The sequence below is a fragment of the Eulemur rufifrons genome, chromosome 16, assembly GCF_041146395.1.
Source record: "Eulemur rufifrons isolate Redbay chromosome 16, OSU_ERuf_1, whole genome shotgun sequence".
Classification (NCBI taxonomy): Eukaryota; Metazoa; Chordata; class Mammalia; order Primates; family Lemuridae; genus Eulemur; species Eulemur rufifrons.
The window spans coordinates 34748503-34771011 of NC_090998.1; the positions used below are offsets into that span (position 1 = coordinate 34748503).

The window sequence follows — 22509 nt, forward strand, 5'->3', positions numbered from 1 at the left end:
ATAGATACTTATCTATATGTGTATCTATTGTTCTATCTACCTACATATAGATATAGATATGGATGATACAGATCCTTCATTTGTTCCAAATGAAGAATTCTGATACTACTTCTAGGGATCTATTCCTCTCTTAGAGTTTTGGTGGTCAGAAAAGAAATCAGGTTGCTTTGCAATCTTTCCCAAGCTTTTCTGAACTGACGCCTCACATTTCTCTGCAGGGCTTTAGGTTAAGAAGCTCTCCTGAGGTAGCCCTCTGATACAGCTATAGTGAATTCAGAGGTGCCAGGAAAAGGTTGGATTTCCCAGCTCGCTGGTGAAATAGATTTTGTGGCTCAGAAGGAAAGAATTGTGTGTTTGAATAATGATACATATAATGAGCTCAGGAGGAGAAACGTAGAAAGTGTGATATATACTTGCTATTAGGGGAAAGATTGACTGTAATTTGGGGATCTGAATAAATTAATATCTCTTGCGAAGGAAATTCAACCAGCTAATTGGCAGCAAATTTGTGGCTTTTAGTCTGCTGTTGGTGGCTTTTTGTAAAGGGATTAGGAGTGAGGTTCTTCCACCAGCCTTTTTGTCACTGACAACAATAAGTATTAATAATAATAGGTAACATTTATTAAGTACTTATGTTAATCACTGTGCTAGGTACTCATGAATAATATTAAATCCTCACAAAAGACCTATGAAGTAGGCAATATTGTTAATTCCATTTGCCTCCCTGGGTTCAAAAGTGGCAGCCTCACCCAGCCCCATCGATTAGGGAAAGTATACTCGTTTGCCTCTACAGGTCAAATAAAAAAAAAATTCTCAATGCTAGGTTTGGTTGGCTCTGGCCCTTATACCTGATAAGTACTGAGAATCCATTTCTGGAGCCCTGAGGCTTCAACAGGTGCAGCAGCAAGACATTTGTAGGTCATTGGAAAGGCAGAGGCCATGCTGTGGTCATGGGTCCTCAGCATTAATTGGTTCAGAGTGAACAGGCAGAGAGTTTGGCGTCTAAGGGAAGAGAGAAGCGGCAAGATTTATTGGGGCAGGCAGCATGACTATATTTGGATTCAGGGCTCTGAAAACGTGGTCTCTTTTACTTTGGATTTCTTAAAATGTTTTTGAGATTTCAATCATGAATTTCTTCTGTGTTTACATACAACAAACAGAAAAATAAGTTTGTTTGGGACAATAAATTCCTGAATACCAAGTAGGCTATTCTTTTGCAAGTTCCCCAGAGTATCTATAGCTTAGAGTGGAGGTTGACAAACTGTGGCCCATGTGCCAAAAATACCTGCCCCCTGTTTCTGTAAACAAAGTCTTACTGGAACACAATCACACTCACGTATTTATATTCTATGTTACATACGGCTGCCTTAGCCCTACAGCGGCAGAGTGGAGCAGCTGCAATAGAGAATGTGTGTCTGAAATATTTACCCTCTGTCCTTTAGGTGGGGCTTTGACCTCAACCCCACTTTTGGTCAACTCCCTGGATCCCACGTGAGCTAGAACTTCTTTTTTTCCTCCTTAGTCTAAGGCCTGATTAGAAGCCAGCTGAATGGCTCCCACAGTCTTCATTGCTTCCTTACTCAGGGCATCGCTGAGACTTTTGTCCTTGCATCAGAGCAAGCAGTGTTCAAAGAGTTTCTTGAAGGCTTGGGGCAGAGCTGCTTAAGTAGTCTTTCCCTTCAGAATAATGGCAAAGTGATGGTTGTAGAGAGTAACCATAAAAGTAGTGATTAAAAATGCGTAAAGTAACACAAAAACAAAACAGCTCATGTTTGATAAAAGTCAAAGTATAGCAGTCATTAGCAGTTAAAGAAAACAGATAAAAACAAAACTCTGGAATAGTTAACAGGTGTCACAGACAGAATAATAAAAACTAACATTCAGAAAACATGGGTCAAATGTACCAATGCAATAATTCTGTCTTTATTGCTAATCATCACTTGGTGAAGTATTTTACTAGTGTCATGCTCTATGCTGAGTGAGAATTTAACCAAAGTGATACAATTCCATTTCTATTGGCATTGCTTTGCAGTTAAAATGATTCAAATTACTAAAATAAAATAAAGCTGTTTTATTCATAGCAAGGCAAAGTATCTTCCTTTGGAATATCTTTTGGAGATGATGAAATGATGTACGAAGACCTGTGCTGAGAAATGTATTTACTACAGATGAAAAACCCAAATTGCTAAAAAAATTCAATTTGAAGTAGAAAATACATGCTATTGGATTCTTTATGGAATAGTAACATACCACTGAATAGAATGTGATTTTACACAGCATTGAATATGCTCTTAGAAAGATAATTTTGTAAACACACTTGGGAGGATATGATTTGAATACAAATGTACTCTTATTTAGCATTTTACAGTTTTTATGAATTTCAAATATATCAGAGGAGATCACTTGGTGAATTGGGAGAAAAAAATATACTTTTCTGTAAGACACAGAAGGCCAATAAAGGAACCCCCATTTATAGTTTCAGATTATAAGCCAAGTATGTCTTTGGCTAAAGAGATTTCTCTTGGGATATGGTGTTTGGTTCTGGGCATGACAGGTACACAGACACATGAACAACTGGAGAACAACTGTAGAACATCTGGAAGGGAACAACTGACATCTTTACTGAGGACATTCTGAATGAACTGGAGAAATGTAATAGTGGAAGAAGAGGGTGCTGGAAGGATATTTGAAGAGGAGTTTGTCAATATGGCCCAATGAATAAAACTGGGACCAACATTATATAAATTAAGTTGAAATTTAAGGAAAAAAGACTTTAGTTGAATGTTCAGAAGAACTCAAATAGAAGATTCCCAAAATGGATTGGATGGTTTCTGGAGGTTGTGGATTTCCCCTTTCTGAAATGTGCATAAGCAGTTCTTTAGAGATATAGTAATTTGAGTTTTGAAGAAATATAAGAGGTTATAAAAGAAATAATCAGTGATACACATTAAGCTTGTTTATAATAAAAATGAAAATAAATTCTAAAAATAACTGAATATTGAAATAAACATTGGCAAAAATGTGCCAAAAGATTTGTAACAATTACACATGTATATCTCATTCTGATGTATAAAAACATCAAAGCACAGTAGATACATGAACATAGGACATAACGAGGCAATTCACACACAATGGAATAAACAACTGATAATGTCTGACCTCACAATTACTTAAAGAAACCATTTTACACCTGTAAAAGGAACACCATAGAGGACAAAAACTAAATTGATAATATTCAGTGGTGGCAAGGTTTTTTTTAAAACTAATTACATACATTGCTGGTGGCATTGTATGTTGGTATAGTCTTTGGACAAGCAATAAAACAAGTTAAACCACATCACATGGAACTATTCATAACTTAGTTCATTAATCTACTCTTGACAATATTGTCTAAGGAAATAACTTACATGATATGAATTACAGCAGCATCTGTAGTAGTGAAAAAGTTGGAAATAAACTATATTTATAACAAGTTAGTGAAATATTTACAACTCATTAAAATTTTATGGACATCTAATAATTCTATTGTAACAACTGTTTCCGATGAAATGCTATGCAAAAGTAGAAATAAAATGATATGTACCATGACTGTAACAATGTAAAATGTGTAGGCATATGGGCAAAGAGCAGAGACAAACAAGAATAGTAAACATGATAACATTATGGTGACTATTTTTTCTCTTAAAATTAGTCTTTTTTTTTTTTTTTTGTTGAGACAGAGTCTCACTTTGTTGCCCAGGCTAGAGTGAGTGCCATGGCGTCAGCTTAGCTCACAGCAACCTCAAACTCCTGGGCTCAAGCGATCCTACTGCCTCAGCCTCCCGAGTAGCTGGGACTACAGGCATGCGCCACTATGCCCGGCTAATTTTTTCTGTATAGATTTTTAGGTGTCCATATAATGTCTTTCTATTTTTAGTAGAGACGGGGTCTCGCTCAGGCTGGTCTCGAACTCCTGACCTTGAGCAATCCACCCGCCTCGGCCTCCCAGAGTGCTAGGATTACAGGCGTGAGCCACCGCGCCCGGCCTAAAATTAGTCTTTAAAGCGGTACTATTGCATTTATTTAAATAAGTAATTAGGAAAGGATACCTTTAAAACATTACTGTGTGTACTTTTTAAAACCTTGCTTTGACATTCATACATGCATGCAAAAAACTATCTGGCTTAGTTTGGAGAATATAAATACATATATTTAGAATAAATTTGCATATATAATAAGTATATATTTATTAATATAAAAATGGAAATATAAATAAATATATAAATATAAGTAAACATATTTAATAAATTTGGAAATTCAGTTTTTTGAATGTCAGAAATAGCATTATTTGGAAATATTTGGAATATACAGCATAATATGATAAACATTAGCAATATAGTTATGCACCCATGTGCCTGGCACCCCACTTTCACCTCTTAGAGACAACCACTATCCTAATTTGATGTTTATTATTTCCATGCATTTTAAAATACACTTTCATAAATACATCCCTACCCAACACATTGGTTATTTTTCACATTTTAAAATTTTATATAAATGCCTTGTTATGCATGTGTGGTCTGCATCTTGATGTTTTCTAAACATTGTTTCTGAGACTTACCCATGTTGGTATGTGTAGTTCTTATTCATTTTCAATACTGCAGAGTATTCCGAAATATAAACATATTATATTTTGTTTATCAATGACCTTATTGATTGCCATTTGAGTGGTTTATGGTATTTTGTTATTAGAAATAGTGCTGTTATGAACATCTTCTACACATGTTCTTGTACATGCGTATGGGAATTTTTCTATATCAGTTCTGTTTAATAGAACACTTTACAATGATAGGAATGTTCACTGTGCTGTTCTGTATAGTAGCCACTAGTCACAGAGTGGCTATCGAGCTCTTGAAATCTGACTTATGCAAATGAAGAAGTGAATTTTAATTTAATAATTACAAATGGCAAGTGGCTACTGTATTGGACAGTGGCACTCTAGATGACATACAAACAGCCCTCCAAAGAGGTTTGGAAGTGTGTGTAATGTACAATACTACCAACGATGTGCAAGAGTTCCTGTTGTTCCTCATGCTCACCAACATTTTGTGTTATCCTTTCTAATGTTGTCATTTTTTTCCTGATTTTGTTATTGTGGTTTTAATACACATTTACCTGATTACTAGTGAGCCCAACCAAATTTTCATGTGCTTATTAGTAGTCATTTTGGGGTTTCCTTTCTTGTGAAATATCTATGTATATATCTTCTGACCATTTTTTTTTATTGGATGCATTGTACTTTTCTTCTTTTCAGGAGATATATATATATATATATATATGTATATATACATTTTTTCTGATTACCAACTTTTTGTGAACATGTATATGCCATTATCTTTTCCAGTCTATGGACTATCTTTTTACCTATTTCATTTCATAGAATTTAACCATGATTTTATGATATATGCTTTTACAATCTAGTTTTAAAAATCCTGAGGCCAAAAAATTCTTCTAAATTTTTTTCACAAATTTATTACCTTTTACATTTGGGTTTTTCACCTAAACATGGCATTGATTTGTATGAAATAAGTATAAACATTTATGCTTTTGTTTTCCCATAACCAGTTTTCACAGCCCCATTTCTTCAGTGTAACTTCCATCTCATATCAAGTATCCATATGCGCATGGGATGGTTTCTGAGGTCTTGATGCTACTATATATATTGAACTGTCACCTACTTTGTTTATTCCTGCAGCCATGATTCTTAATTCCTGTAGCTTTTTACTTTCTTGGTAAATGGTAGAATAAGTCTCACCTGTCCCCAAATATAATTCTTCTTCAAAATATTCTTGGCTATTCTTGGCCATTTTTTTCTATAATAGTTTAGAATCACTTTAAAGGAACTTTTTTTGCTTATTAGAACTACTGGGGAGAATTGACATTTTGTGACATTTAGTCTTTATACCCACTTATTCATTTAATTGGATCATCTTTAATGTTATAATAAACCCTGTGGTTCTCACCATTACTATCCTAGTCCAAACCACTACCACCTTGCCTGAACTTCTGTGATATGAGTGTACCTCCTGCTTCCATGCTCATCAACACCCCCATGTCCTTACCCCCACCTGTCTATTCTCCACACAGTAGCCAAAGTGACCCTTTCACCTGTCAGATTTTGGCACAGCAATGCTCAAAACTCTCAGTTGACTCCCATGTCAATAAAACTCCAACCCCTAACCTAGGAGGACCTGACTTGGTCACCAGGCACACCTCTCTCTGCACCTTCTACAAATTTCAGCTTTCTCACTCCACTCAAGACACACATACAAGTGTGCTCCCTCCTCAGACCTGTACACACAGGTCCCTCTGCTCCTAATCCTTTCCCTCCAGGTGGGAAGATCACACCCTCACTCCAAGGATTTGCTCCAATGGCCCTTTATCTTAGAAAGGACTTCCTGCCCACCCTAATCATCAGCCCTATCTACAGCATTACCCCAACCCAGCTCTATTTTTCCCCATAGCTTATACCTGACATAGCATCTATTCATGTGTTAATTCCTCACGTCTCCATTAGAATGTGTATGGCAAAGATTAGAGCCATTGGAGGAGTTTGGAACAAAATAATCTGAGTTGCAGTTTCTTGTGTTCCTTCTAATTGCCAGGAGGCTGGAGAAACTCCCCCAAAAGTTTTGTCTTTGTACAAAATCATTGTTCATAGAGATTGTTTGCGTGACAGATTCTGAAATTGTCATGATATGGCAATAAGGAAATGTTTATGCTCCTTATGTACTTTATTCAATGTGGTGCCCAGACATTCCTCTCTGAACCGACTCTGTCGCAGTGAATTTGGCACATTGTGTAGGCCCTTCTCACAGTGCTAGGACAGTGTCTGCTGTATGGTACGGCCTCAAAAAAGATTTGTTGAATATGGGTCTATATTTTCTCCATAAGGTCATATATCTCTTTCAATAGACTTATTCCTTCATTCCTTATTTTGCTTTTAGAAACTTATATTTTCTATTAGTCCCTTCCACCCCATTTATGGCTGTGGTTTTGTGACAAAGAGAGAGCATTACTCAAAAACAAACTATATAATTTCTACTATTACATAAAGTCACACTCTTATTCCAGAATGTTTTTCTAAAGCACCTAACACTAGAGATGAAGAGGAGAGCATGTTTTAAATGCAATATAGTGGTGGTGACAGTAATATATTGTGCCATCTGTCATTCAGAATAAAGAAGAATTTCAGAATCTGTCATGCAAACAATCTCTATGAATAATGATTTAATCCCAGTACAAAGACAAACCATTTGGGAGAGTTGCCCCAGCCTCCTGGCAACTAGAAGGAATACAAGAAACTGCAACTCAGATTATGCTGTTCCAAACTCCTCCAATTGTTCTAACTTTGCCAATTTATGTCACTACCGTTCGGAGCCACAACAGCCCAAGACACTCCCACCTTTCTACCTGGAGGTCTATTAAGTAAGGGCAATTACTCTGCAAAGAGGTGACAAAGTCCTTCGTGGAAGATGTTGAATTCTAGCGTGGAAAACGGTGCAATAATGAAAGGTCAGTAAGAACACAAGGAGCCAACTTCACTGCAACAGCCACTGCAGAGAGGGTGTGTCCAGGTACCACAGGGAACAAAGTGTGTACAGGGCATAGCATTCACTTACTGCCTTCAGGGTTCCTTTCAGCATGTATCTCTCAGAGATCAATTTACTATTGTGCCACAAACACTTTACATTTTTTAAAAAAAAGGTCTTCCTCTAAAAACAGTTGGCATCGTAAGTGCTTAAGCTAAGTAGATCAACAGGACTGGGACCACGCAGGTGATTGTGGGATCTGCTGACCTTCAGAGGAAGTCCTACCTAGTCAGCAGGGTGGCGCTTTGATAGGTGAGGTAATGCGTAGTGAACCGAAGCTCATCTTTTATTCAGTGCATGTAACCTCAGCTTTGTTCAGCTGAATAACTTCTGCTACTCCAACACTCTAGAGTATTGACTGCTGTTTTAGAGCTTTGATATACCGTTCATTTCGTAAAGGCAATTACAGGGTGTCTCAACTTTGGCTATAGCTAATTAAGTTACTGGGAGGATGAAAGGGGTTCCATAATATTGCAGTATAATTGAGCAAATCCATACCTCTACCAGCATATAAGGCAAAGTGAAAAAGCAATATGGCAGTATTTTTTAAAAGGGAGGTAAATGATAAAGGTTACATTAATTGCCGAGAATTATAGGTAAATGTTCTTGTGCTTTTTTTTTTTTTTTTTTTTCCAGAAAAGAAGAAATAAAGGAAATGTAGTGAAGACTCTTTCCATAAAGGCCTTCCCTTAAGGAGCCAAGCACAGTCAAACTATCTGGGAAATTCTTTATTTCTCCGTCATGTTTGAAGGATATTTTGCAGGATGTAATATTCTAGGGTTAAGGTTTTTTCCCTTCAGCATTTTGAACATATCATATACCACTTTCTCCTGGCCTGTAACTAAGAAGTCTGCTGCCAGACATATTGGATCTCATTTATATGTTATTTTTTTTCTTTTTGCTTGCTTCCCTTAGGACTTTTACTTTATCGGTGAACTCTGGGAGCTTAATTTTTAAACGTCTTCAGGTAGCCTTGTTTGGGTTAAATCTGCTTAGTGTTCCATGACCTTCTTATATCTGAATATTGATATCTTTCTATAGGTCTGGAGAGTTCTCTGTTGTTGTTTCTTTGAATAAACTTTCTACCCCAATCTCTCTTTCTACCTCCTCTTTAAAGCCAATAACTCTTAGATTTGCTCTTTCGAGGCTGCTTTCTAAATCTTGTAGGTGTGCTTCATTTTTATTTATTCTTTTTTCTCTCCTGAGTGTGTATTTTCAAATAGCCTGTCTTCAAGTTCACTGATTCTTTCTTCTGCTTGGTGAGTTCTGCTGTTGAGAGACTCTGATGCATTTCTCAGTTTGTTAATTGAATTCTTAAGCTCTAAAACATCTGCTTGATTTAAAAAAATTATTTCAATTTCTTTATTAAATTTCTCTGATGGGCTTCTGAATTCCTTTTCTGTGTTATCTTAAAGTTCATTGAGCTTCTTCAAGACAGCTATTTTGATTCTTTGTCTGAAAGGTCACCTATCTCCATCACGCCAGAATTGGTCACTGGTAACTTACTTACTTTGGTGAGGTCAGGTCTTCCTGGGTGTTCTTGATGCTTATATATGTTTGTTGATGGTTGGACATTGAGGAGTTAGGTATATATTTTAATCTTCACAGTCTGGGCTCATTTGAACCTGTCCTTCTTGGGAAAGCTTTCCAGATACTCAAAGGGAATTGAATGCTGTGTTCTAAGTCTCTGGTCACTGCAGCCGGACCAGCACTTGGGGTGCCCCAAGCCCAGTAATGCTGTGACTCTTACAGACTCCTGGTGGTTTCACCTTGCTGAGCTTGGTAGACACAAGAGAATCCCTGGATTACCAGGCAAAGTCTCTCTTTCCTCAGTCTCTGTGCTGGGCTGCTGGAGTTGAAGGTGAGTGATGTGGGGCTCTCCCTTGTGGCCACAAGCCCCAGGTCACACCTGAAGCCAGCCTAGTCTCACTCAAAGCCAGTGGTGATGGTTACCTGCCTAATTCTGATGTTTATTAAAAGCCCAAGGGCTCTTCAGTCAGTGGGTGGTGAATCCTGCCAGAACTGGGTCTTTCCCTTTACGACAGCATGTTTCCTTCTGGCCAAGGGTGGGTCAAGAAATGCCATCCAGGAACTAAGGCCTGGACTCAGGGACCTCAGGAGTCTGCTTCATAGTTTGTTTCACTGTGGCTGAGCTGGTACCCAAGTTGCAAAACAAAGTCCTCTGAGCTCTTTCCTTTCCCTAAGTGGAAGAAGTCTCTCCCTGAGCCATATTGCCTGTAGTTGGGGGAAGGGTGACATAGGCACCAGCTTGGCTGTAGGTGCTGGTGTCTCAGTGGGTCATGTGCACCCCAAGTCCACTGGCTCCCAGTCACCGTAGCTACCGGAATTGCCCAAGGACTCAGGTCCTTTCTGCCTTAGGAATTTAGTCCAGGCTCCAGGCTGCTCTTTGCTGGTGGCGAGGCTACTGGGAACTCCGTCTTTGGGACAGAGGATTCCCCTCTGCCCAGGCTGGTCCAAACGCTCCCTCTATGCACCCTCACATTAAATTCATGCTTCGTAGTTCTCACTTTCCCTTAATGTTGGTATAACTCAACCATGGCATTTTGCCAGTTATCTGCAGAGTGAGAAACAGAGCATTTACCACCTCTTTTTCAAGGAACAAAGTTCTTAAGAAACAATTGATTACTGCTTGCCAGGGCCTGCAGATAAAACAGTAATTCTCCTGGGGATCTACTATTTATGGAATAAACCTTGAAGGGGGAAAAAATTCAATCTGAACACATTCATTGCTTTAATGGTCCTTGAAAGATCATAGTCTTATTTTTTCCTGTGTTTCTTCTCAACGTTGTCAGAGAAAGCAGGAGTCTGCAAGCCACCAATATGCTCAAAGCCCTAAAAAGATTCACAAAAGACCTGGAGTATTAAATTCCAGCCTTGCTTCTTCTTCTAGAAGGACATAAAATACCTAAATGATCATTATGTCTGTGTGTGGCTGTACATACTCACACGTACAATGTCTTACTCTCCTCATTTCAGGAAGATTCAGTATGAAACCTCAAACCTACATTAGGAAAAAATCACTTTAAAAAAACTTCAAATTAACAGATATCCTCTTGGAAACTAAATTGCTATTTACCATTGCAATATGGATGATAAAAATAAACCTATGCTCTCCTAAAATTTTAAATTAAATATAAAAAGGGTATATAAAAATCATTTATGATAAATTCAGTGAATATAGGTACTTGAATTTATACATTGAATAAATATTACACTTACCAAAGTATTAAGAAATTTATAAACTGTCTTTCAGCTCAGCTCATGTTAGATATTTTCCATAACAATGATGAGGGGCTAGTTAAAAGCAACTTTACCATTTTGTAGCTTGTGGTAGTCATCTCCTGTCCATATCCATTTTTTTCTTTCAAGAAAAATGCCTCTATGCAACTAAAAATAAATTGACAATATTTGTATTTCCTTTTCACCACATCATAAAACATAAGAATAGGGCAATATTGGGTTAACTTCCTTTACTGCGTTTCAGCCTGTTTACTCTTTTATTCCCCCTGAGATCCTAGTGCATCAAAAAATTTAACGTGTAATATCATCTCTCCTAAAATTGAAAGTCTTTAAATTTTTATATCAAAATGTGAAGGACAAATTTATGAAGACATTCGTGGCCCTCACATACTCCCTTCCTTATGTACATCAGTCAGAGTCCTAGCAGGAAACAGATGGCACACTCAAGCTGGCTAATTAAAAAGTTTAACAAAGGGACCATTTATAAACATGTGACTGGAAATAGGGAAACCAAGAAGAAACAGAGGAGGTACCTCCTAAAGACAGAACAGCCAGAGTTGTTACTATCCCTAAGTCAGAAGATACATGTAGAAGAAGGACAAAGTTATCAGAACCTGGAGAGGGTGGTGGAACAGAGAGAGCCACCTGTCAGGGGTTGGAGCCATCAGTAAGGCGACAGCCAATCATGGTAGTGACCTGGCAGGAAGGGAGCCAGCAGAGTAAATATCCAAACTTTGCCTCTGGCATGCTGCCAGTGTTCCCACTGCAGCATAACCGAAACCAGACAAGAATCAAGAGGACCCATTAAGACAGTCTCTGTAGGTCAGCCCTCCAGGATACAGAATAGGGTAGAATAGAAATTGAAGATCCAGAGAGGCAGAACAAAGGTACCCATCATTCCTGCCCCCTCCCTTAGGTATATAATTCAGTGAAAATCAACTTTCAATTTGGAAATAGCATAGTGGGAGTTTTTCATCAGCAGAACTGGAAAGCAATTTGCCTGTTGAACCACCTATAGAAAAGAGGAACGCATTAAGCGAGACACTCAGACTCACACAGTGTTATAAGGTAAGAGAAATATTTATTTAATTTTGCACAAGAACAAGCTTATACTGAACAAATTCAAACAAATAATATTAAGTGCAGTAAAACAAGGAAATAGGGATGACTTTTCCTGTTAGAAAATATTAAGTAACCATGCCTGTGCATTATTTTTATCATTACAATAACTTGTTTCAGATTTCTTTTCAGAGTGTGTACTGTACATACATGTTATAGCTTCTCTGCTTTACTTCTGAAAATATAATTCATTCACTGCCTTACATTTCATTTGTTTGCAGTGAGGAACCTAACTGATTTGTGAAGATTCTGATCTAGTGGAATATTTTCTGCACCAGTGAAGCTGGAGGCTTTCAAAACTCCAGTGGGCTCAGGCTTTCTGTTCAAGGGTCAATTCAAGGTGTGTGTTCCACACCCATTCTTCTACAAGGTGAGGCTGGACACAGCAGAGGCTGTCTTGTGGTCTAATTTTGCCCCAATAATTTTCCTTTTGTGATTTTTTCAAGCTCCACAAATTTCAAAATTGGGAGTTCACTCAGCTATTAGCAAAGCTGCATTTAGCTGCCCACAAATCATCCAATTTAAATTTTAACTTTTTTTTTTTTGGTCTTTTTAATGAAAGAACATTCTTTAAACAGAAATCTCCCATGAGACAGTTAACTTCACAGTTCCTGAAGGCACTGTGGATCCACTGAGCAACAGATGTGGCCATTCTAGAAAAAAAAAAGTGGAAAGAAAAGAGGAGTATGAATTTTTAAGTCATTGGAAAATGCTCACATTTCTTGCTTAGTACATACAAACACAACTGTATCATTTATTTCTGCATTCCTGAGAGTTCAATAATCTGGTCACTTTTCATGACTCTACTATTGCAGAACCAATTATTATATCCAGTTATTTGTGGTAGTCATAGACTGGCTTTATTTACCCCATGGCATCCTCTCGTATCACATTTGTTCTTTTATTTATGTATTTGCAAAATATGTATTGAGTATATTAAGCACTAGGTACATTAATAAATAAAGAAGACACGGTCACTACCCTTATAGGGCAGGGTTTATGGTTTCTGTGTGGAGAAAACTAGTAAATACCAAGCAAACATATAATCAAAAATTGTGAAAAGTGCTAGAAAGGTGCTATGTACTGAATGTTTGTGTTCCTTCAAAAATCATATGTTGAAATCCTAGCCCCCAATGTGATAATATTAGGAGGTGAAGGCTTTAGGAGGTGATTAGGGAGTGAGGGTGGAGCCCTCATGAATAGGATTAGCGTCTTTATAAAAAGACATGAGAGAGCTTGCTTCCTCTTTCTCTGCTCTCTGCCATGTAAGGATACAATGAGAAAATGGCCATCTTCAACCAGAAGGGCCCTTACCAGATACCGGATCTGTCAGCAACTTACATTAGGACTGTGAAAAATGAATTTCTCAGCCTCTAGAACTTTGAGAAATGAATTTCGATTGTTTAAACCTCCTAGTCTGTGGTATTCTGTTACAGCAGCCCAAATCAACTCAGACAAATAGACTAGATGGTGTTATGAGGTTAATAAAAGATTGGCTAGGGTAGACTTCTCTGTAGAGTTAATATTTAAACCAAGACCTGAATACAGTTGCAGGAAAAGGTAGGCCAAAAGCAAAGGGAACAGCATGAGGAGAGGCTTTGAAATAAGAAGAGTTTTGTGCAGTTAAGAAACTGAAAAAAATGTCTGGGTAAGAATTTTAAGCTGGAGAAGAAATCAGTATAGAGATGAAATAGGAGAGGTAGGAAGGTAAGGGCTAGATATGCATAATTAGTTTTCATAATAAAGCAGCAAAACAATCTAGTATAATACAAAGAAGAAAAAATGCACATCTTATTCTTTGAGTCCTTGCACTATTAATGTTTCTCAACCAGCTAACTAATAGTAATAATAATAATGTTAATGCCATAACTGTAATTGTAATGATGATAATATCCTACTGCTTGAGAGTGCACTCTGTGTCAGACACTTTGCCAGGCATTTTAAATACATTATCTAATTTCAACCTCACAGTATTCCCAGTGGGCTCACTATTCATAGTTCCACATTTTATATTCAGAAATTGAAGATCAGAAAGCTTATACTTCATGTCCAAAAATCACACAGCTAATAAATGGTAGAGCTAGGATTAAAACTCAGGCTAGTCTGACTCTAAAATTCATCCTCTATTCTATATTTTCTCTCAGATAATTGACTTTTGATGATTGAAATGTATTATACTTTAATATGATAAAATAAGGTGTCTTTGTTTCCATAAGATGAAACTTGGAAAAAAAAAAAAAAGGTTTTGATACTCTAGCTTTTGTTGAAGCACACCAAATGAGGGAAAAAGCCAGTATATACCCAAGAAGAATAATATTGATTTATCCTAATCCTCATCCTTTCAAAATTATTATTAAGCAGAGTTCTTATTCTGGCAGTGAGAGACTCAACCATGCCTTAGACCTTTAGTGGCATTTTAAAGCTGTGTCATCATGCTCAGAGGCATAGGTTTTCTGACCATAACCTGATTACATGATTTTTCCTAATTCACTGGCCTAATGAAATGATAAGTGTATCAGTTCCTGAGAACTGATACTAGTTAGTTCCTCAAGCTGTATGGATGATTTTTTTTTTTTTTTTTTTTTTTTGAGACAGGGTCTCACTCTGTTGCCTGGGCTAGACTGTAGTAACATCATCACAGCTCACTGCAACCTCAAACTTCTGAGCTCAAGCAATCCTCCTGCCTCAGTCTCCTGAGTAGCTGGGACTACAGGTGTGTGCCATCACACCTGAATAATTATTTATTTTGTAGAGACGGGGCTCTCACTATGTTGCTCAGGCTGTTCTCAAATTCCTGGCCTCAAGTGATCCTCTCACCTTAGCCTCCTAAAGTGCTGGAATTATAGGTGTGAGCCAGCCCTGTATGGCTTTTGAGCAGAAATAGAGTTAGGGAATTTCTGGAGCCTTCTACCACTGGTTATGTACAATTACCATTAGAAGCTTATGTGGAAGAAGTCATTAGTATTGCTCCTCTAAGTATGTTTTAGGAAGGGACTGTTTTTGTCCCAAAATCTTCCTGGAGTGTTTTTCTTATTCCGTATCAATATGTTCTGCTATAAAAGGATAAATGCTCTACAAACTAAATCAATGACAGCTCCTTAATTATGAAAGAATAGTTTATACATGAATGATTAATAAAACACCCCATTGGAGTTCCAGTTTGAGTAATGGCATAGATTCTTATTTAAGACTAACCCTCCTATCGATAACAACTATAAAGTTTGGACAAAATATAAAAATAACAGTTGAAAGCAATGGTGAACATTAGGCAGACACTAAAGTAGTTTCAATCTTTGGAAGAAGGAAAATGCACTGTGTGAGATTCATTTCTTACTTGGTATTCCCCTTACGAATAGGGCACTCCCTATTCTGTGCAGCTTGAGATAACTATAACTCAAGCAGAATGCCAAAATCTTATAGGCCTGAGCTGTCAGCAGACAGCTTGAGGGCTATCAGAGTGTCTGGAAATTAAGGGGGAAATAGCTACAAAAGAGAGAGTGAATCAGCACATAAACTTCCCTCAAATCCTTGGTGGGTCTTTGAATTAAAGAAGAGACTCAAAGGAGACAGTCAGAGAGCCACTGTTGAAAGGTTGAAAGATCTGGGCCGAGATTTCAGATGCTGTTTACTATATATAGCAGCATTTAAAATCTGTGTCCTTCCAAGTTAGAAAGGATTGATAAACAATTCAAGTTTTCTCTAGACCCTGATCCCTCACCATATATAAAAATCAACTCAAAGTGGATTAAAGATTTAAAAGACCCAAAACTACGAAATTACTAGAAGAAAATATAGGGGAAATTCTTCAGGATATTGGTTTAGGTAAATATTTTATGGGTAAGACCACAAAAGCACAGGCAACAAAAACAAAAATGAACAAATGGGGCTATCTCAAACCAAAAAGCTTCTTCAGAGTAAAGGAAACAACAGAATGAAAGGTAACCTGTTGAATGGGAGAAATATTTGCAAACTATTCATTTGACAAGGGAATAATATCCAGAATATACAAGGAACTCAAAGAACTCAACAGCAAAACCCCTAAATAATCCAGTTAAAAAATGGGCAAAGGATCTGTATAGATATTTCTCAAAAGAAGACATAAAAATAGCCAAAAAATATATTTAAAAAATGCTTATCACTAATCATCAGGGAAATGAAAATCAAAACCATAATGAGATATCATCTTACCCCAGTTAGAATGGCTATTATCAAAAAGACAAAAAACAACAAATGCTGGCACGGATGAGGAGAAAAGGGAACTTGTATACACTGTTGGCAGGATGTAAATTAGTACAGCCATTATGGAAAACTGTATTGGAGATTTCTTAAAAACTAAAAATAGAACTACCATATAATCCATCAACCTTACTGCTGGGTATTTACACAAAGGAAAGAAAATTAATATATTGAAGATATATCTGTATCCTCATGTTTATTGCAGCACTATGCACAATAGTCAAGTATGTTCAAAAGCTAGAAGAGAGGATTTTGAATGTCCCCAACACAAAGAAATGGTAAATGTTTGAGGTGATGAATATCCTAACTATCCTGAATTGATCTTTACACATGATATACATGCATCACTCTGTACCCCATAAATATGTAGAATTACTGTGTGTCAACTAAAAATAAAAGAAAAACAATCAAATAATTCAAGCTTTTCATTGAAAGCCAAAAAGGGCCATGATTAGGAACAAAATAATACCTAAGGATTAAGAGGTTCACCCTAAAACTAAAGGTAAATTTGAAATAGACCCACCTCAAAAGGGTAAAGCTAAGCTGCCATAAGTGTAAAAGGTGATCGGCCAGTAATTTATAGAGGAAGCCAAGTGGACTTAGAGTCTACTGAAGATATCATCCATGATATCCAATATACTATAAAAACTAATAGACATGTGAAGAAAAACAAAAATATAGCTCCTAATCAAGATAAAAAGTGGTGAACAGAAGGTGACTCAAAGATAATCCAGATGTTTTAATTAGTAAGCAAAGACTGCAAAGTATCTATTTTAAATATGTTCAAAGACATATAAAGTGATGATCATGATGAATGAACAGATGGCAAATCTCAGGAGAGAAATTTAACTATAAAAAGAATTAAGTGGAAATTCTGGAACAGAAAAACGTAATATCTGAAAAGAAAAAAAAATTCAGTTGATGGACCCAACAGCAGATTAGAGGTGGCAGAAGAAAGAGTCAGTAAATTTGAAGACAAAGCAATAGAAATTATCCAATTTATGAAACAAAGAGAAAAAGAGTGAAATAAAAAATAGAGCTTTAGTGGCCTTCAGGATAATTAAATAATCTAAACAACACATGTGTAATTGGAGTCCCAGAAAACTAGGAGAGAGAAAATGTGACAGACAGAACTCAGGAAAATCAGTAAGAAAAAATCGAACAACCTTATCAAAAAGTGGGCAAAGGACATGAATAGAAATTTTTCCAAAGAAGATATAAGAATGGCTAACAAACAAATGAAAAAATGTTCAACATCTGTAATCATTAGGGAAATGCAAATCAAAACCACAATGAGATATCACTTAACTCCAGTGAGAATGGCCTTTATCAAAAAGTCCCAAAACAACACATGTTGGCGTGGATGCGGAGAGACAGGTACACTCATACACTACTAGTGGGACTGTAAATTAGTACAGCCCCTGTGGAAAGCAATATGGAGATACCTTAAACAGATTCAAGTAGACCTACCATTCGATCCAGCAATCCCATTATTGGGCATCTACCCAGAAGAACAAAAGTCATTCTATAAAAAAGACATCTGCACCCGAATGTTTATAGCAGCACAATTCACAATTGCAAAGATGTGGAAACAACCCAAATGCCCATCGATTCATGAATGGATTAGTAAAATGTGGTATATGTATACCATAGAGTATTACTCAGCTACAAGAAATAACAGTAATATGGCATCTCTTTGGTTTTCCTGGAGAGAGTTGGAACCCATTCTATTAAGTGAAGTATCCCAAGAATGGAAAAACAAGCACCACATGTACTCACCAGCAAATTGGTTTCCCTGATCATCACCTAAGTGCACATTTGGGAATAACACCAATTGGGTATTGGACAGAGGTGGGGGCTGGGGGGAAGGGTTGGGTGTATACCTACTTGATGAGTGCTATGTGCACTGTCTGGGGAATGGACACGCTTGAAGTTCTGACTGGGGGGGATGGGGGTGGGGGGAGGGGATGGGTATATATCTATGTAATGAGTGCGACGTGCACTGTCTAGGGACTGGACACGCTTGAAGTTCTGACTCGGGGGGATGGGGGTGGGGGGCGGGGATGGGTGTATACCTACATGATGAGTGCGATGTGCACTGTCGAGGGAATGGACACGCTTGAAGCTCAGACTCAGAGGGATGGGGGGGGGGGCATGGGAAATATACATAACCTGAACTTTTGTACCCCCATAATAAGCTGAAATAAAAAAATATATATATATATAAAAAGAAAGAAACAATGGCTCAACTTTTCCTGAAATAACATCAACTTAGATATCCAAAAAGCTCAGCAAATACTAAGAAGATAAAGACAAAAAACATGAGATCTAACTGCATCATAGTCAAACCTGTAAAAAACCAAGCATAGAAAATTGTCAAAGGAGAAAGGACATATTGCATACAAGAAAAGAAAAATACAAATGATAGCTGAATCAGAAACAATGGAAACTAGAAAACAATAGAATATCACCTTTAAAGTGCTGGTAAGAAATCTGTCAATCCTGAATTCCACATGCAGTAAAAATATCATTCAAAAATAAGGACACTTTCTGATAAATGAGAGAGTATGTTACCATCAGGCCTGCAATATTGAAAATACTAAAGGAAGTTACGCAAATTGAAGAGAAATGACACCAGATGGAGACTCCAATATGCAAGAAGGAATGAAAAGCACCAGAAATGGTAAAAACAATAGTTCCTCCTTATCTGCAGTTTCATTTTCTGAGGTTTCAGTTACCTGTGGTCAACTGTGGTCCAAAAATAGGTAAGTATGGTACAATAAGATATTGTATGTGTGTGTGTGTGTGTGTGTGTGTGTGTGAGAGAGAGAGAGACCACTCACGTTTTATTACAGTATATTGTTATTTTTTATTATTGCTGTTAATCTCTTACCATGCCTAATTTATAAATTAAACTTTATGATAGGTATGTATGCATAGGAGAAAACATCGTATATATAGGTTCAGTACTGTTGCAGTTTCAGGCATCCACTTGGGGTTTTGGAACATGTCCCCTGCAGATAAGGGGGGACTACCATATGTGGATAAATATGAAACATATCATTTTTCTCTTAATTTCCCCAAAAGATATATAACTGATTAAAAATAGTAACATGGAATTATAGAATTGTAAAAAATAGAGTTGTAAAAAATATGATTGTTATAGCATAAAGGCTGATGGGATAAAATTATACTATTGCAAAGTTCTTACATTTTATATCAATAGTATAATATTAAATCTAATCATAAGTTAATGACATATATTGTAATCCCTAGGACAATAAATAAAATAATACTATAAAGAGTTATAGTTTAAAATCCAAAAGAACAATTAAAATAGAATAAAATAAAAAATGTTATTAAATAAAAAGAAGGCAGGAATAGATGAATAGTGGCATGAAATATAGATGGCACAAATAGAAAACAAGTGGCAAAATGGCAGCCCTAAATCCATCAATGTCAAAAATTACAAAAAATGTAAATAGACTAAACAAATACTTCAGTTAGAAGACACAGATTATCATACTGGATAAAAAGTAAGAACTAATTATATATCATCTACTAAAAATGTACTTTAAGTATAAAACCATAGGTAGTATGAAAGTAGATGGATCAAAACAATATATTATGTGGCTAATAATCAGATAAAATTGATTTCAATTCAAGAAGCCTTGCCAGAGATAAGGAGGGATATTACATAATAATAAAATGGTCAATCTAATAGAAGACATAAAAGAATACATACTATGTGATTCCATTTATATTAAATTTTAAAATAGGCAGAATGATTATATTATGAAGAAATAAAATTAAGGTTGCCTATTGGAAGTAGGTATTACCTGAAAGAGGACACAAGGTACCCTCTAAAGTATTGCATATATTCTGTATTTTGATTTATCAATCTCATCAAATTACACAATTAATTGTGAATTTCATTGTACTAAATCTGACCTTGATAAAAACTAAAAGCACTCACTGAAACCTAGTCTAACTACTAGGAATAATATGCACCTGCTATCAAAACTAATTATAAAAATAATTACTCTTACACAGTAACACAGTAAAATAAGTTTCCCTAAGACCTTCCTATTTCTGGCTATATTGATTGATAAAGAAGTCAAAATGTCACTCTTCATACTAAACTGTAAAAATCAAGGTTAGAAGACAGTCAACTTTTAATTTTCAGTAATATTTATATTTTTATCCTATTATTATCAATATTTTAGGATGTTATAGTAGAGTCCATCTTCCTTTATTTTCAGTCTTATTGCAGTCAAAGTGAATGTAATTATACATCATAATTTTATCTTAACTTTTATTATAACCATTGCTATTATACTGATGGCTGAATAACATTTATTTATATATGTAATTGCAATATGATATTATATATATAAACAAGTATAATATATCATATAATAATTGCATTTTATAGTTTTTTCCTTAGGTTAGGTTCTCAGACTTGAGATTAAAGGGAAAAAGATATGTGCGTGTAAACAAGTATAATGTATCATATAATAATTGCATTTTATAGTTTTTTCCTTAGGTTAGGTTCTCAGACCTGAGATTAAAGGGAAAAAGATATTTGTGTGTGTATATTGGGGGGGGTTGTGAGTGTGTGGCTGTTGATATGTATATTTCAATGACATTAACAGTGCCTAAGAATAACAATTCCTGTACATCTCTGCCAGCATTAGAAGCTGTAAAAGTTTAACGTACAGAATGTGAAAATAATCTTTTATAATTTTAGTTTACATTTAAGTTTTTTTAATTTAAATGTATATGTACATTTCAATCAAAGCAAATATAAATTTTGTTTTTTAAAAAACTAAATTAATCCACTCATTATTGATGAGCACTGGGGTTGTTTCCACATCTTTGCAATTGTGAATTGTGCTGCTATAAAAAATTGTAGTGTAAGTTTCTTTTTGATAAAATGACTTTTTTTCCTTTGGGTAAATACCCAATATTGGGATTGCTGGGTCAAATGGTAGTTCTACTTTTATTAATAGTTCTTTGAGGTATCTCCATACTACTTTCCATAGACGTTGCACTAGTTTGCACTCCCACCTGCAGCGTATAAGTGTTTCTAACTCTCTGCATCCACACCATTTGTTGTTCTGGGAATTTTTGTTAAAAGCCGTTCTCACTGGAGTTAAGTGATATCTCATCATGGTTTTAATTTGCATTTCTCTGATGATTAGAGACGTTGAGCATTTTTTCATATGTTTATTGGCCATTAGTCTATCTTCTTTTGAAAAGTTTCTGTTCATCTCCTTTGCCCACTTTTTGATGGGGTTTGATTTTTTTTCTTGCTCATTTACTTGAGTTCGTTATAGATTCTAGTTATCAGTCCTTCCTTGGATGCATAGCATGCAAATATTTTCTCCCATTCTGTAGGTTATCTATTCACTCTAATGATTGTTTCCTTGGCTGTGCAGAAGCTTTTTAATTTGATCAGGTCCCATTTATTTATTTTTGTTGTTCCTGTCATTGCTTTTCGGGTCTTCATAAATTCTTTGTCTAGGCCGATGTCTATGAGAGTTCTTCCAACATTTTCTTCTAGAATTCTTACTGTCTTATGCCTTCGGTTTAAGTCAGTTATCCATCATGAGTTGATTTTTGTGAGTGATAAGAGGTGCAAATCATTTAAGTTTTAATTATTTAAAGGTTGAATGACTTCCTCTCTTATTTTAATAGCTGTATTTTTTTGGGAATTGTTTATTCATCATTTGGTGATTTATTTATGGGAAAATAAGTGCTTTTCTTATTTTTATATGTTCTTAATCTAATAAAGAAATCAAATATGCTGAAAATATTTTCATAGCCTCCATTTGTGACTTTTTATTTTGCTAATTTTGTTTATCCATAGAAGCTCTAATTTTTTTCTTTGAGATATATTTTATCACTGCTAAGTTAAAAAAGACATCTCCCTTCTAGAATTTTGATAAATATTTAATTATATTTGTTTTGATTTATTTTTAATATTTAACATTCTCCATGTGGAATTTGTTTTGATATATAATATTGTACTATATAAAATTATTTACCTCAAATTGCTATCTAGTCATTCCATTATTTATGGAATAATCTTTTCTCCATTGATTTGCAAAAAGCTCTCCTGATCATATATTAAAAGCTTTGTTATGATGTTGCTCATATATAGCTATTTGTTTCCACGGATAGATATAGTAATTTATTCTAATGTTAGAACACAGATCCACTTTCACAACTTCAACAGTTTTTTATAGATAAGGGCAAA

General features: G+C 35.8%; 1 protein-coding gene across 2 annotated transcripts in view; it reads right to left on the minus strand.

Annotated features, from left to right (window-relative positions):
• Nucleotides 1-11950: 11950 nt before the first annotated feature.
• NELL2 (neural EGFL like 2) overlaps nt 11951-22509 on the minus strand; it is a 314905-nt gene continuing 304346 nt past the window's right edge. The window contains exon 21 of one of the 2 annotated variants that reach the window (XM_069489903.1): nt 11951-12664. In XM_069489903.1, the coding sequence (XP_069346004.1) occupies nt 12614-12664 (51 nt within the window). In that variant the 3' untranslated portion in view covers nt 11951-12613. The remainder of the gene's footprint in view (nt 12665-22509) is intronic. The other variant, XM_069489905.1, reaches the window with a different exon arrangement.